Source organism: Fonsecaea pedrosoi (assembly GCF_000835455.1).
Source record: "Fonsecaea pedrosoi CBS 271.37 unplaced genomic scaffold supercont1.2, whole genome shotgun sequence".
Classification (NCBI taxonomy): domain Eukaryota; kingdom Fungi; phylum Ascomycota; class Eurotiomycetes; order Chaetothyriales; family Herpotrichiellaceae; genus Fonsecaea; species Fonsecaea pedrosoi.
In genome coordinates, this window is record NW_013550614.1 from 423,483 (window position 1) to 439,680 (window position 16,198).

At 52.1% G+C, this 16,198-nt stretch overlaps 6 protein-coding genes across 6 annotated transcripts; 3 read left to right on the top strand and 3 right to left on the bottom strand.

The window, feature by feature from the left end:
• Positions 1 to 151: 151 nt before the first annotated feature.
• On the bottom strand, positions 152 to 1,681 carry Z517_02111 (uncharacterized protein; the record flags this gene model as incomplete). Its single annotated transcript, XM_013431222.1, has 1 exon — positions 152 to 1,681. One exon carries the CDS (start codon positions 1,679 to 1,681, stop codon positions 152 to 154), a length of 1,530 nt encoding a protein of 509 aa, XP_013286676.1.
• An 834-nt stretch (positions 1,682 to 2,515) lies between these two features.
• Positions 2,516 to 6,771, top strand: Z517_02112 (uncharacterized protein; the record flags this gene model as incomplete). Its single annotated transcript, XM_013431223.1, has 2 exons — positions 2,516 to 2,646; positions 2,742 to 6,771. The coding sequence occupies 2 exons, from the start codon at positions 2,516 to 2,518 to the stop codon at positions 6,769 to 6,771; spliced, it is 4,161 nt and encodes a 1,386-aa protein (XP_013286677.1).
• A 657-nt stretch (positions 6,772 to 7,428) lies between these two features.
• Positions 7,429 to 8,939, bottom strand: Z517_02113 (uncharacterized protein; the record flags this gene model as incomplete). The annotated part of the gene is made up of 2 exons (XM_013431224.1): positions 7,429 to 8,618; positions 8,678 to 8,939. 2 exons carry the CDS (start codon positions 8,937 to 8,939, stop codon positions 7,429 to 7,431), a joined length of 1,452 nt encoding a protein of 483 aa, XP_013286678.1.
• A 506-nt stretch (positions 8,940 to 9,445) lies between these two features.
• On the bottom strand, positions 9,446 to 10,296 carry Z517_02114 (uncharacterized protein; the record flags this gene model as incomplete). Its single annotated transcript, XM_013431225.1, has 2 exons — positions 9,446 to 9,989; positions 10,037 to 10,296. The coding sequence occupies 2 exons, from the start codon at positions 10,294 to 10,296 to the stop codon at positions 9,446 to 9,448; spliced, it is 804 nt and encodes a 267-aa protein (XP_013286679.1).
• Positions 10,297 to 10,754: 458 nt separating this feature from the next.
• On the top strand, positions 10,755 to 12,524 carry Z517_02115 (uncharacterized protein; the record flags this gene model as incomplete). The annotated part of the gene is made up of 1 exon (XM_013431226.1): positions 10,755 to 12,524. The coding sequence occupies one exon, from the start codon at positions 10,755 to 10,757 to the stop codon at positions 12,522 to 12,524; it is 1,770 nt and encodes a 589-aa protein (XP_013286680.1).
• An 827-nt stretch (positions 12,525 to 13,351) lies between these two features.
• Z517_02116 (uncharacterized protein) lies at positions 13,352 to 15,087 on the top strand (the record flags this gene model as incomplete). Its single annotated transcript, XM_013431227.1, has 2 exons — positions 13,352 to 14,317; positions 14,371 to 15,087. The coding sequence occupies 2 exons, from the start codon at positions 13,352 to 13,354 to the stop codon at positions 15,085 to 15,087; spliced, it is 1,683 nt and encodes a 560-aa protein (XP_013286681.1).
• Positions 15,088 to 16,198: the final 1,111 nt, after the last annotated feature.

Consider the following 16,198-nt stretch of genomic DNA (forward strand, 5'->3'; position numbering starts at 1 on the left):
AATAGTGGCATGCCAAATTAATTCCTACAGAGCAAGCTGGGTCGGGCTGGTCAAATTAGGCCATTCGTATGGTATCAGCAACAATATCCTGGCTTGGTGCGTGACATAACCTTGCAACGGCCGAGCTACCTCCCTCTTATCACCTCAATTATCAATCTTCATCACTGCTACTACTATTACTCTCGCTTTCTCCTTGCTCATCGAATCCCCCGAATTCGTCGGCTTCTCCAAATCCATCCTCATCATCCTTAGGAGGCAGCATGACAAAGGCCTTCAAGCAGGTGATTCTGTTGCCGGTTTCGTACGCTCCGATTACCGATCCGGCGTGGACCGGCCTCTTGCTCTTCAAGGCGGCTAACACATCAGACAGCTGTAAGAAGATAATGCGGACTGTGCCGTCGCTGCTCGCTGCAACGATGGCCATGTCTTTTTGGCCGTTGGCTTCAGTGGGGAGAAATAGGAGCTCAAAGTCCTTGATCCGCGTCGTGAATCCTGCGGATCTACCGCCGATGGTCGCCACAAGAGTGGCCTCCGGAAGGGATACTGAGGCAGTCTGGTCACTGCCATTTGTTTCATTCGATGGATGAGGGGAGATTGCGTCGGTATCATAGAAGAGTATCCGGCCATCCTCGGTCGAAAGAACGAGAAGGGTAGTGGCGTCCTCTTCGTCCGAGTTCGGTGGGATGCTTTGATAGTGAATCTGATGTAGCTTGGTGAGCGGCTCTGGCAGAACCCTGCATTTAGGTTTGGAGTTTTCCCCAAACACGACCGCTCCGCGTTCGAAGGCGACGGCAAACTCGGCGCCATTGGGATTCCACCGTATCCGTCTGCCCTCGCCGCTGCTGTACTTACCCTCTCGCACATTTTGCAAGATGTCGCGACCAAAATTGAGAACACCGGCCTTCTTTCCCGTCACCAAATTCCATAACCTCATACATCTCTCGCCTCGACCGACGCTCAACATGAGCTTCAAGCTAGGGTGCACAGAGAAGTCATTAATTCCCGCGGGTGTGGCACCTGGTGGTGCTGTGTCTCCACTGGGCTGTCCTTGCGCCTTGGGTCGTGGTACTTTTATTGTTGATACCACAGTCAAGTCTTTCAAACGGGTAACTGCTATGGTGTTGTCTTCTGACCCGGAGAGTAGTTTTGACCGCGTGGGGAAATGCAGGGCCGTGATATGAGAGGAGTGATGAAGAAGAGTGCCGAGCTCCCTATTTCTGGGATTTTCAGAAATGGTGTTCTTACCCAGAGAGGGCATGGGTGGCAGTCTCTCATTGTTGCTGACTGGTGCCGCGGAAAGGCTGAAGACATTGACCTTCTCATCTGAGCCGCCTGTGGCAAGATACACGCCCTGTGTTTCAGAAGAACCGGGCTCCGGCAAAGGTGATAGTGCTAGACATTTGATGGCAGACGCATGTGCATTGAACAAGAAGGTATCGGCAAATTGTACCGACAGCCGGGATGCTGGTGACGACGGGTTCGATATGGTTGCAGTAATGCCATGTAGAGCCCGTTCATATGAGCCCACAACGATTTGAATGACTGGTAAAGTGGTCTTCACATCCACATGGCCGTTGGTTTTGGTGATCTTCGCAGAAGTGTTCTCTTCACTCGTAGGTTTGACGGTCTCGGAGGGAGTCTTGGTGGCCTTGGAGCCGCTTTCTCTTTTTCTTTTGGCCATAGAAGGAACTTTTAGTGGAATAATTCGTCAAATTTGTAAATTTGGAGAAGTACGAGGTATGAGACTTGAAAGATGGGAGTGGCCGAGTGGCTTGACCAGCACTGCACGAGATCGTGGAACGAGTTTCGGATTCCAGGAACAGGGTATGGTCGTTCTAATAAAGATCTCTCCATGGAAGGTAACGAGGTCTACAGAAGATTGCTAGAATGGCATTGTCCTCGAGTCTGCCAAAGTTGTGGTGCAATAAAGACTGACCATGAGAAGGTAAAAGGGAAAATTTACTAGCGTCGTGTTAGGAAGTGGCTGCGCCCCCAAAATCTCTGGAGCAGATTGTCAGTGGTGGTGGTAATGGCGGTGGTTGATGGCGTTGGGTGTCTCCCCCCTCCTGCCCTTGCCTGCCCGAAAAAGAATCCCAGGAGGTGGAATAGGCTGCTGTCCCTCCCTCCGTGCACTCCCCCCGCCCGAGCAAGCCTAACAAATTACCCTGATTCTTGTAACTGCTACGCCCTGTGCCTCCAACTCTGCACAGAACACCAAAATCCAGAGGCCACCTCCTCTACACGTCTAACAACTTCAAGAGGCTCAAATCATCACAACGCGCCCAAACAATTCATTCTGGGCTCTTTATTCATCTCCGTACACTTGATTTCGCATCCTGTCAAATTTTCAGCAATTGATTCGGATGGTTTCTCGTCCTTCTCGTCGACCTCGCCGATGCCGATGAAATGCCCGTCGAGCACTTGCGCTCGAAGAAGTCTCAAGCACAGTGAGCAATATTCCTCACAACCCTCAAAGACGCTCGTAATCTCTCCCGCAGTCTACTGACTGAATATCATGAATTATAGGAGCCTGGTGCTGTCAAGAAAGCGCAAATTAAGCGAACTCTTCTCTATCGTTGTCTCCGTCGAAGACCCAACCTACAAGCAGAAACTCCAGGCCTTTCATGATGCAAATGACCTAGAAAAGTACGCATCTCCCGTCGCTCGCTTCTTTCTACCACTGTTGCAGTTTTCATGAATTATGAGGCTTGTTTGGCTTAGTTGTGCTCACTCTTCCACAGAGGGCGTCGCTTCGACGAAACAACAATCCCACCTAGAATCCATATAACTCTTCCACCTCGAAAACATGAGCCTGCGCAACCGCGTGCAGTACCTCCATCGCCCTCTCTTGCGGCGCAGCAATCATTAGATGCATCAAACACCACTCCGCCGTCACCTCAAGGGTCCAAAGCCGCTCCTAAACCGATCCCACCAGAACAGCCCGCGACTGGGCAGGAGTCGCATGACATAAACAAAGGCGATGAAGGCATCGAGGTTACAATTGACGAAAGGGGTGGGACAGATCTCCAAGGGGCCACTGTAGTAGCAGTTAACGCGCAGAAAGACGAGGCCAGCACGCTCCCCAATCTTCCCAACTCCGACGGTGAATTGAAGTCCCCGGTACCTCAGTCTGTCAAGGGAACTCCTCTTAGACAAACATCTAACGTCGAGTCTGAGCCTCCGAGCACGCTGACAGTCGTTACTGGACTATCGGAAGATACAGAACCCCGCTCATCCATTGCCGTCGACCGTCAACTCAGTCGAAGTCCTCTTCTCGTCCCGATCCCAGCAGCTGCCGAGCCACAATCCTCGCCAGCTTCCACAAATGGGCCAGACTCGTCTAACACCCCTGCACCGACAGCTGGATCGCCGGGAACGAGTCCTGGTATTGATGTACCCCTTGTTACATCCGAGATTGCCCACGAGGGCAAGCCTTTGGATGCTGAGCATGCGGGCTTGGAACGATCACCTCCCTCGCCGGAAGCTAAGAACCCGCACGGCGCAAGTGGAAGTCATGCTCCCTCTGCTGACGTCGAAATAACCGGAATGGTCAACGCAGGATCCATGAATTCAACTTCTGATGTTCATAGTAAGCTTCCTGCAGAGGCATTAGCTGCATCACAGACCCCGCGACCGATGATGCGGATAGACACTCAGGCAGAGAACGACGCATATTTCAAAGCACGGCCTGGGAGTGGAATTGTCGAAAGTCCAGCCCCAATAACCGGCACAACTCCTAAGAAGAATATGCCCGCGACGCCGTCATCTCAGGAGCCTGCGAAACGCGCAACGAGGATCTCATCTGGTGTGTTGCAGAAGAAATCTGTATCGGAAATTCTTGGTGAAATGCCGAAGACCTCAACCCCCCCGGCAGATTCCCCATCGTCAGCGATCCACCGCGATGCACATGGTGGCACAACTTCTCAGGGTCGACTAACCGAACGCGACCGTCGCGACAAAGAACGCAGCCGGCTATCAACAGTGGTTTTTGCAAAACCTCAAAAACCTGCATTCGATGAGGAGAATCTTGAGTTGACGCGCATCGGCGATGGTGAAGCCCAGCGAAGAACAGGGCCTGGCGAGAGGGATTACCTCTATACTTTGTTCGAGAACAAGGCACACTCGATGTCTCGACAGACCACCATGTCTTACCTCATCCAAAATGCCCACAAGACACTGTCAACTTCGGATCATTTGATTGAGTACGAGTCATCTGCGGAATGTCGGATATTGAAACGACTCTACCAACTACAAGAGAAGCAACGCTGGCCTCTCCGGCAGTATAGGCGTGCTGACGAAGCAGCTAGACCAACCTCTCATTGGGATTTTCTGCTTGATCATATGAAGTGGATGCGCACCGACTTCAGGGAAGAGCGAAAGTGGAAGCTCGCAGCTGCCAGAGGGCTCGCAGAATGCTGTGCAGAATGGGTCACGAGCTCCCCCGAAGACAGAAAACGTCTACAAGTGCGCGTTCGACCACCAAAGTATCTGCCCGGGAATACCGGTTCTGAGGACGTGGCTATGGAAGACGGTTCTGGACCAACCCTGTCTTCGCACCCCACGCCCGAGCTGGTGCCCTCCAACGAGGACGACTCCGTAAGCGACGACATTGCAGACCCGCGAGAGGTGCAAATGTCCAGTGCTCCGGCCGCGATATTCTCTTTGGGTGCTTCTGACTTCAGCTTCGCCGTCGACAAAACTCCTGCTCTAGACAAGCTTTTAAACGAGTTACCCCTCTACGAGCCATCAATTGCCAACCTAGATCATTCTATATCTAACTTGGGAGAACGGCTCGATGCGAAATGGAAAACAGATATTGTTCCTGTTTCGAGGTGGGCCACCGAAAAGCTCCCGGTCAAGGAGTATAGGCCTCCAATGAAACGCAGCCGGTACGATTACGAGCCTGACCCTTCACCAAAGAAGAAGTCAGAGCCGCTTCCACCGGAGGAGACGAACGTTGCGTTGTTCATGCCTGAGAACAAAGCAATCCGAGACAGGATACACCCTGGACATTCTTTCCGCCCGCCATCAGAACATCCCATGCCTACTCAAGCCTTCTTCGAGACGCGGTCGTCATCGCAATGGACCTCTGCGGAAGACGATGAACTCAAGAGACTCGTTAAGGATTATTCCTACAATTGGTCCCTCATTTCCAGCTGTCTTACTCCCCCAAGTTTGTATACGTCAGGTGCCGATAGACGGACACCATGGGAATGCTTTGAGAGATGGATTGGTTTGGAAGGTCTACCTGCGGATATGTCAAAGACGGCCTACTTCAAGACGTACTCGGGAAGAATTGAGGCAGCGGGGAGAAATGTGACTGCTCAGCTTGAGGAAGCCCAAAGAAGAGCGGGCGCCAACGTTCAGATCTCGGCACGAAAGAGGACGACACAGCCTGTCAGAGTCGAACGGAAGAGGACCCAACGACATCTTGCTATGCTCGATGCTATGCGGAAGCTGGCCAAAAAGCGAGAGACAGCTCTTCAGAAACAACAACATCAAGCCGACCTTGCTGCCATGCGCAAAGTCAACGATGCCAATGTGCCCAAACCCTCTTATAAGACCCCGGCGGAGTTCTCGCAGCTCAAGCAGGAGCGCGAGCAGAAACTTGCGGAACGGCAAGAGATATATCGGCAGCAGCTCATTGCACACCAACGTGCCACGGCACAGCAACAACGTGGCCAGAATGGTCAACCCAATGGCTTGCCAAATAGTATACCTGCTGCTGGACCGGGGATGCGTGCTCCATCCGCAACCGGCGTACCTGGAATGCCAAACGGCAACATGCAAATGCCCAATGGCCATCCCCGTCATCCAGCCATGATGGCCGCAATGCAAGGGAATATGCAGCTACCACCTGGTATGATGGCACCGAAAATAACCCCACAAATGCAAGCACAGATGCAAGCGCAACTCGCCGCCCGTGGTGGAGTAACTTCGCCACAGCAGATGCGCATGCTCCAGGAAGCCACCAGAGCGCAACAAGAACAGCTTCTGCGACAGGCCCAAGCTCAGAGTGGTTCTCATTCTTCGCCGAACAACCCTCATGCCGCTCTCGCAAATGGCCAAGGCATGAATAATGCCGCTTATCGTGCTGCCATGGCCGCTGCTACCGCAAACGGGAATGCATCCCCTTCTGGCCACATGAACGGAAGCTCACCTCGTCCCAACACCGCTAATTCCGGCCAGGCTTTATCCAGTGGACATGTTCCTGTACTGACGCAGATCGCTAACAAAATTCGAGAACACCATCCCAACTTGTCAGACGAGGAGGTACAACGGCTTGCATCGCAGCAGCTCCAAACCTATCAACACCAAGCAACAGCTGCCGCCGCAGGGCAGAATCACAAACGTCCTCAGCCTCACAACCAGGCGGCGTTGAATGCGGCTCTTGGTGCTGTCAATGCTGGAAATAATGCCTCTGCTGCCGCGGCTGCCGCTGCTGCCGCACAACTTGGACATCCAAATATGATGACCAATGAGCAATTGCAACAATATAACCAGCGAATTAGGATGCAACAAGCTCAACAACACGCGGCGCGAAACTTGCAAGCGATGCAGATGCAGCAAATGGCCGCCATGCCTAATGGGATGGCAAACTCGCCTGTAATGAACATGGCTCGGCCAGTAAGCCAACACGGAAACCAAGGGCAAATGAGTCGCAGCGCAACACCGAGAGACCAGCGCAGCTCCAGCCAGAGTAATGTTAATGGCAACGGGCCTGGGCAACAGAGCAGCCCGCGACAGGCGGCGCAGAGCATGCAGACATGAAGAAAAAATGATCGAGCTCTCCATATTACCGCACATTTTGTATAAAGAGAATCATCTCCTATCTATTTGGTACTTGATATTTGATTGTGGGCTCGATCAGGGATGAACGTCGGAACCGGATGTCGGCACTGGGAGTTTATGATGCCTCGCTTTATGTACTCTGTGCCTGATGCGATGTGATAGACTACGCCCAGAGGGAAAGGAGTATGGAGGACTATGTGGTAAAGCTCAGTGCAGTCTTGAGAGTCCAGGAGGGGATCGAACGCCCATCAAGTCAGGGGCTCGACGCCGACCCTGTAGCACAAAGGGTATGACTGGGACAAGCACAAGCAATGGTTGATAGCAGTGTTGAAAGAAATGCTCGACAAGACAGGAGCAATGTTCTAATTTCGAAGCTATTTTATGCGTTGCGCATATCAAGTACATTCAAGTTTTCTCTTTGGAAATGCCTCCCCCCCACGACCCCTCCGAGGCCCTCTGAGGTGGTAGGGGATTTTGTTCGTGCATGATCTGTTCCGTTCCGTTCGTTCGTGTGCAGATTTGGTCGATTTCTTTTAAGCCTCACGCGGCTGCTCTCTGATCTTCGAGGCGTTGCAGCAGAGCGTCCAGGAAGGCATCGACTCTCCCGGACGACCGTCCCAGGTAGTGAGCAGACTCCTAATCTCCACCACCTACCTCAATCTCTCGAGGTCCCTGCTGCTGCTGCTGATCTCCCCTGTCGCGACGCGGTCCACGGCCACCCCTGTCGCCACCCTGTCTTCTCTGCTGCTGGCGTTCCCCTCCATTTCTCTGACCGTCCCCATCACCTCCGTAACCGTTGACGCCCGCATCTCCGTTCGACGTCGGCCCTTCCCTCAGAAACTTTTCTCTCTCAGCCCTGACAACGGTCAACACACTCTCCAGACTCCGTCGCCATACCATGAGGCGTCCTTGGATTTCGGCCCATTGCTTCTCCCCGAATACGCGGTACGTGGCTCGCTGAACCAAAAACTCCTGCTTCAGTTGGGAGAGCTTGCCTTCGACGAGACCAGCTCGGATGGTGTCGATGACCCACATCTCCACGTCTTCGGAGGGGATCTGCAATGCAGATGCAATGGTGCTATAGGGAACCGAGCGAGTCGTTGATGATGCGGCAATAGTAGCCAGTGTTAGAAGGCGGATCTTGTGGCTCAGCGTCTCAGCTGCGGAATCTGGTATGCCTAAGTCTGCCAGGTTGTTCGTTTCGAGGAAGTCGGTGTATGAGGAATAATCGTCTGAGGAGAAGATCTCCAGGAGGTCGAAGAGATTGCTATCCGAACGCCGCAACGCGACGACCGCGTCACTGGTAGTCAAGGGTGTGAAATCCGTTATGGCGGGATTTGTCAATGCCACCCGCAGAGCACGTCGTGCAAGTTCTGCGCTCTCCGCCTCGGACGCCGATTCGGGAGGGATTGTCTGCAGTGCAGACAGGAGGTATGTGTACTGGAGGTCTTCATTTCCGGTCGCAGAAGCCACATCAGCCACCCCTACGTATAGATTGCGGGCATCTTCGTCATCGAGCTCCCATGCGGACAGCCAGTTGGGGATGTTCGTCTCGAGTTGAGGGATGAGCGCCTCGAAAGCCTGAGAGGAAGACGTTTGGCGCATGACTTTGAGGATGGCGAGGAACACATGGTAGCGAGATTCACTTGTCGGAGGCAGGACGTTGAATATGGTTGTAAGGGTCTGCAGCGCAAGGCTGCCGCCGTAGGTGGGAGAGGAGGTAACGGGCTGCTCAGACAGATACGTGCATATTCTGGAGAAGAGTCCGTCGGAAATGGAAGATTGAGAAGAGAGGCTGATCAAGAGGTTGTATGCTGCGGAGAATTCTGCAAAATAGATGTCAGCATTCCACCTCCACGGAGATAGTCACAACGGGTATTCTTACCTCTCTCAGGAGCGCTGTTGAGGACTGAGGCCTTGGTCACGATCTTTTTCAACACTTCATTCTTCTGGCTTTGGACTGCGGCCTCGTCAATAGGCTCTTGTGACTGCTCAGACTCTCTGATGGTGCTGAGTAGTTGTCCGATTTCGGCTTGAACCCCGGCGCCTTCCTCCGACTTTGCGAGTGTGTCGATGTACTGGGCGAGTTCTTCTGCAAGTTCAGTGAACGTCCCTTCAATCAGAAGGGTGTTTGTGGGTGCGGGCATTGGTGGCGGAGGTTGACTCGAGGCAACTTTACGGGCGTACAGAATGGTAGCAAAGAAGGGGAATGAGCAAGAAGAACTAGAATCGCAGACACAGATTGTCCCAAGTCAACCAGGACCTCAGATATTGCGATTGCTCAGTGCCAGGTGGTTTGGCTTCTGCGAGAGAGAACCGCCAACGCCAAGATTTCATCTGGTGGTCGGAGGGCAACTTTCCCACTGACCGCAGCAGTTTTCGCGAAATCGATCATTTGGGGCAAGCGTCTTGGCACAGTCCTGGATGGAATAGGTGGATTTGGCATTAACAGACCAGGCTGAAGTGACTCCATGGGAACTTTCAGTTTCCAGCTTATCATATACAGAGTATCGCATTGGAAGGAATATCCAGGTCCATCTGGGTGAAATGTCCCAAATCCCCCAACATGTTGCAGATGATCACCACGATCCCTTCCTGAGAATGCTTCAGTCCCCTAAATCACCGTCTCATGCCATCAACCTCCCAACGACGGCTAGAAGACGTCGTCTGCGACCTTGACCTCACCGGACCCCGGTGCAGGGACGGCTGCATTCTCCTTTGCCGCCATCTCATCCTGAATGAAAACCCCCAGACCCGCAAATGCCCGCAGCAGACATTCGTCCATGTATTGTCCAAAGTCGTAACCTGCGGCAACCATGGCTTCTGCTGGCTTCCCCCTTGCCCGCGCAATGTAGCTCTCCTTGACTTCGTAGTAATCTCTGTTGCGCGGCATCCCCATAAAGGGATCGTATGGTGCCACAGCCACCGGAATGATCTTCTTCTTCATACCCTTGATTAGACCGCTGGGATCTGCAACGGTTGGGTCAACGTCCTTCTTCTTCAAGGCTTTAGTGCTGGGGTCGGCAGTTTCGTTCGTATCCACTTTGAGACCATTGGCAATGGCATACTCCTTCAACTTGCGGTTAGTAGCCGCCACATCCGTTCGCAGGACCAGATTCATGATCATTTCTTCTCGAAGCTCCAAGAAGTCATCGTAATAGCGTTTCGACTCAAATTCTTCCTCCTGCCGGTCGAGGCTGTCTATGTCAGGCCAAATGTGGGAAAGGGACCAAGGACAACATACATTTTATTCACCCGTTTCCGAATTTCCACCTCGCGTTCGATCTTAAGATCTTCAAAAGTCTGGGTCCGCCATTCTCGTTTCCAGAGACTGACATGACATCCTCCGATGGGACATTCGGCTTTTCCACTGGAGAAGTTTCGATCCACACAGCCTTCACAGATCCGGTGGTAGCATTTGGTGTTGATCTTGAAGCGAAGTCCTGGGTGTGTCCGAGGATCACTGCCACAGACGGGGCATTTGTTTGGGGCTGGTTGATTCATGTCAGTATGTCGCCGCTATCTTGCGTAACCTAGAGTCTGTACGGGTCAACTCATCATCATCCATGGTGCTTCTCGCTTCATCAGCAGGGGTTGCCTTTGATAGGTCCTTGATCAGACGACGCTTCGAATTTGATCAGACCTGGTTTGTGTCGCCACTACGAGCCGTAGCATCTCGAAGGATACTCAGCTACAGGTTCGCGAGGAAGGAATATGAGATCGAGGAGAGAGCAAGGAATGTGAGGTTGGAGAAGTGAAATGTGTAAGGAACTGAGCACGTGCAAGGCTGCAGGCGAAATTTGTAATGACAAATCGTTTCGCTACAGTGGCGTTTCCAAAAAGTCAGGCGGCAAGGCTTGGTGGAAGATTTTCATCACCAAAACACGCATCGTCACCACCTCCACTCTCTTTTCTCCTCTTGGAACACCTGCTTAGCCTGTGTGCTCTTCTTTTCGTAAGCCATGGACGCTTCCGCACTTGCTCGAGTTGAACTACAGCGGGTCGAATTAGAGAACAACATTGCAAAGCTCCGCAAATCTCTCCGACACTGGCAAACACTTGAGGTCGACTACGAGGGGCTCAAAGAAGAATTCCTGGGCATCCCCGAAGATGCCTCCCCCGATGTCTGCCTTCAAGCAGCAAAAGACTTCAAGCCAGAGATTATCGACGAAACTGAGTTACAGGAACTTCTGAGGGATAAAAGCTCCCGGCCTCGCCGACCTCCTCAACTTGTGGACTTGGTGTCGAAGCGTGCAGATTATGTCATCCGAAATATTGAGACAATAAGGAAGCAACTCTCTGATGCAGAAAAGAGGAGGAATGCCTTACTGCTCGCAGAGGAGCCCGATCATCGAGATGAAGCTGGCCTACCTCTGGCCGAAATTACCGAGGAGCTCGACGACATGGGACAGGTTATATCCAGCAAAGTGGAGACTCCAGGTGCTAACGCTCCCAATCTAATAGACGTACTGAAGAGGGCTGGTGTGCATGATCTGGAGGAGACAAACGGCACAATCACGAAAGCCGAATACCCAGCAAATCACCCGGATGGAAACGCTCCCGCGTCACAGATAGAAGTGGATGAGGATGGGAGTGGGGAAAGCAGTTCTCTCAATAACACTCCACTAGCCGGTACAGTTCAACCAGCGCAGTCTTCAACAGATGCCTTCCCGACGAATCCAAATGACACGGAAGCCGAAGCCGAGTTGCGCCGAGAAATGCTCGAATACTCACGCGGCTTAGACGAAGTTGGAGCCATTGTAGCTGAGCTTGAGCTGGAAGAAGAGGCGTCCGATATCTCGTATGACGAAAATGAAGACGACCTGGACTTTGACTCTGACATGGATCTGGAGGACCTCGAAGAGGACGAGTCGGAAGATGAATCTGGCAAGAGCAGACGGCCTCTATCCCTGCCACGCGGCTATCAAAAGAAAATGGAAGAATTGCAGGAGAAGCTAGGGCTGAAGAATATTGGGCCTCAACCAGAAGTTGAAGCCACAATGGAGCAAGTCAAACATGTGGAACGGCCACCGGCAGCCGAAGCAGCTCGGAAGGCAGCTATCGCCAGACATGATAACTCGAAGAAGAGTAATTTGAAGTCGAGTCTGAGCAAGTCTGCGGAAGCCGACAAATCAATCAAGGAGAAGAAGCCCAGCAAAAAGAAAGTGGCATTCTCCACAGACTTGGATATTGCTCACGAAAAGCCTCCGTTTGGAGAAATGCCTCCACCAAACAGACCGCCGCTCGGAGATACTCAAACATCGAAGTTGCGACCCATCAAAGATTCAATCATCGAGCGAGTGAGTGATCAAGATGAGGAAGCAGCCCCTACTATCCCGGCAGCTCCAGCCGTAAAGACCGTCAAACAGTCAAGATTTAAAGCTGCGCGCGAATCTCTACCGCAGACGCCCAAATTCGCTTCTCCAATGCCATTTTCAAGCGAAAGAGTTGAGGATACAGTTGCGTCCCCTCAGTCTCGATCCTCGGTCGTCACTGCGCAGGTGGTAGAGCGGCCATTTTCCAAAGCACCGAAGGCTCCCAGCCCAGATGACTTTTCCGAAGAAGACCACCAACGGGAGATCGCAAAGGAATACCAGCAACATAGGATGAAACGCATAGCCTCCCAAGATGGTGGGTTTCTCGGCAACAGTGAAGACGGTGAGATAACTCCTCTGGAAGACGAGAACGGGCGCAAGGTCAGCAGATTCAAAGCTGCGGGAATCAAACGATGAGGCTCGATCAGGGTCAGAATCCTCTGTCCTATCACCAAGACTTGCACAACATGAAAGAGATCCTCATTCTTTGAGCCATCGAAATCCTGTCACCATCTCCACTTACCTCTTCTCTATACTTTCCATCCTGTCGAGTCGTTAGTTGCATTTCCCCCCGGAGCCGTCAGGAATTTCTTTCCATGCTACGCAGAATTTGTAGAATCAATCTACCTATTCTCCCACGACGGAGCTCCCAGATGGAACGATGAAGCTGGGCTCTCTGACGCCTGATCCGGTGTTGATGGATAAGGCGATTCGTTTCACCCAGTACATACAAGCAATTCATTCTCCACTACGGGTCACCATAATTGCGTCTTGAAGCCACGGCAAAGCTCCGGCTCCACTCTTGTCACTTCATGATGGATTTTCATTTGTCTACAAGCACACAAAAGGGTATTCGGATTACGAGATATCAATTCGTACTCGCAGCAGCTCGTACATACATTTACTGCGGATTCGGCTCGACGCATAGGAGCCGCTCCATCCCAGGTTACCGAAGATCTTGACGTCCACCGCCCTTTGACCGACTTACCTGGACCTATCCTAGTAGGTTTACCCAGGGTATTACTTATAGCATTTGAGACCCCTCCCTCCCTACCATGGTCTTCTTGTCCTTTTAGGGTCTTTCAAACCCATATAATCCCCTGCCTTTCCCTCTCTTTCTCCCTCTATTCCCCTTTATAGCTCTAACAATATCTCCCGTCACGACAATAATTGCTCCTTCTTTCGAGGGGGATAGCTGGCAAGCAAGCAAAAACACAACCTAGCCTGGGATTGGGCTTCCCCTAATGGAGGCAAAGGGAGCTAAAGAGGTTGACTTCATCGGTCCAGCCCAGCGAATACAAAATCCATCAACCGATCATGTGCCTATCGAACCTCTCTCTGAAATGCCCGAAGCGGCTCAGCAGGTGCAGCCTCGCAGCAAGTTTCGCATCACTATGATTCTGATCGCCCTTTATCTCTCACTGTTCGTGGCCGCCCTCGACGCCACCATTGTCGCCACTGCAGTTCCCAAAATCACAGCGGACCTTCACTCGGCAGCTGGGTACATCTGGATCGGCGGTGCATATCTCATAGCCAATGCTGCAGCCGCTCCGATCTGGGTCAAATTTTCCGATATTTGGGGCCGCAAGCCAATTTTCCTCATCGCCGTGGTGGTATTCTTCGCCAGTTCGGTGGTATGTGCGGTAGCCGTCAACATTCAGATGCTTATTGCCGGCCGCAGTATCCAAGGAGCAGCGGGGGGTGGTCTGATCTGCATGGTCAATGTCGGCATTTCCGATCTCTTCAGCGTCCGTGAAAGGAGCCTGTGGCTAGGTTTGTGTGAAGGGATCTGGGCTCTGAGCGGAGCGGTCGGTCCTCTCTTGGGCGGTGCCTTTGCTCAGAAAGTCACTTGGCGATGGTGCTTCTACTGCAACTTGCCCATCGCTGGTACCGCCTTTGTGCTTCTTGTGCCCTTCCTCAACGTGCACAACCCTCGAACGCCTGTACTGGATGGGGTCAAAGCCATCGACTGGTTTGGCTGTGTCTCAATTCTTGGTGTAACGGTGATGCTGCTCTTGGGACTTGACCTGGGTGGATCTGTCTATCCCTGGAGTTCGGCCAAAGTCATTTGCCTCATTGTGTTCGGCGCATTGATGATCCTTGTCTTTGTCTACAGCGAGAAGAAATTGGCCAAGTACCCGGTCATTCCCCTGTCCCTATTCGGCACCAGGAACATTGCGACCATGCTAGTGACGTTCTCTCACGGAATGGTAAGCCTCTGGCACTAGCATATGCTCAAACTCTCTACTCAGACTCGATCTAGGTCTTCATTGCTGCCGAATATTACTTACCTCTCTATTTCCAAAGCGTCAAAGAAGCGTCACCTCTTCGATCAGGTGTTCTGTTGGTACCACTTATTGTCGCCACAGCAGGCACTGGTGTCATCAATGGCTTGATCATACATCGTACGGGCCAGTACAGACCATCCATGTGGGTTGGAACTATTTTAATGACCCTGGGCACTGGCCTCTTCATTTTATTGGATGCACACACCTCGACAGGCACCATCATTGGCCTTGAAATAATCGAAGGCGTTGGTTCAGGGCTGCTGTTTGAGCCTCCTCTCATCGCAATACAACAAGGTGTTCCCCAAGACAGTGTCGGCACTGCGACATCGACACAGGCCTTCATTCGAAGCCTGGCCCTCTCGTTAGGCGTCATTCTAGGCGGGATTGTGTTCCAGCAAAGCATGGATCTTCGACGGGCGACATTGCAACAGATGGGTTTGCCGCCTTCAGTCGTGGAGCAACTGTCTGGTAAAAACGCCGGCGCCAACGTCATGGTGGGTAAGACTCTTCCGCCCGCCCAAGAACTCGCAGTCAAGGAAGCATTCGCCTGGAGCATAAGAAACATGTTCATCATGTTCACGTGTCTTGGTGCTCTCGGTGTTATTGCGAGTCTCTTCGTGGTGAAGACAAAGCTTTCAAAAGAACACAGGGAGACGGTCACTGGTCTCAAGAAGGAAGAGCCTCAGTCTTGAGGCACTGTCTTGAGTACGCCTGATTTCTCTAGGCCTCTTCTCCGGAGCGCCCTCTCTGAGTTCACCCCGGCTTGTGCGGTTTCGTCGTGCGACCAGTTCAACCAAACAACGACGACGGAGACGTACGGGCCCTCTTCGACGGCAAAACACTGGGCCAGAGTCCTTGGTCAAAGAGTTGTACAGTCGACTCTTGTGATATTCAACAATGCAACATATACTGCCGCATAGGGGATGCTTCAGCCCCATTAACAACAGCACGCCCTCCTTTGTCGGGACCTATCTTCATGGTCCATTGACCTTGAACATTTCAGCAGCCTGCTTACCCGATCATTACCAGAGGTCAACTCGTGATCCCTTACTCTGCCCGCTTTCAACAGGCGTGCTTGCTTGCTTCAATATTAGTCGATACATACGGTGAGCTTCTCCACCGTCACAAAAACAGCAAATCATGTCAGATAGTCCCACGTTAGCCAGTCCCAGTCACGTCCTTTACAGGGTGGACTGGAACTGCGGTGAGCTACACACCGTCAACAACAGCAAGGCATACACCTACACGGTGATGCTCAATTGAAATGCTTGATATTTATACCGGTGAGCTACGCACCGTTATCAACAGCACGGATTTTCAAATGGAAGCCAGTGGATGACACGCTTGAGGAACTCAGGCGTGCCGTGGGTTTCGTACTGATCTTGACAGATTTCAACGGCCGGTCAAAGTTCTGGAGCACTCCAACTCCGGATGAGCTCGTGAGGCTGGGTCATCAAAATGCTCAAGGTAATGAACGAGGTTGACTTTGACGCTGCTTATCTTTTTCCGCCATTCGTGCCCAAGGCGTTATGCGCGGAGTGAATTGAACAAACAGATGTACGAAACTGAAGTGATGGTAAGCAGCAGTAGCTTTTGTATTATCATCATGATAGTCGCGGCATTGCAGGCAATACTTTGGACCTATAAGTAAACGACAGAAAGACTGTAAAATGTACGAGTAGTGTCTTATCAATAATAGCAGAACCTGATTATTTGATCAATTTCCGATTCTTCAGGCCACCATGGTTAAACGACGGGCACGACGGATCGGCCCTTGTTAAGGCCCAATTCGCCTAAGTGCAA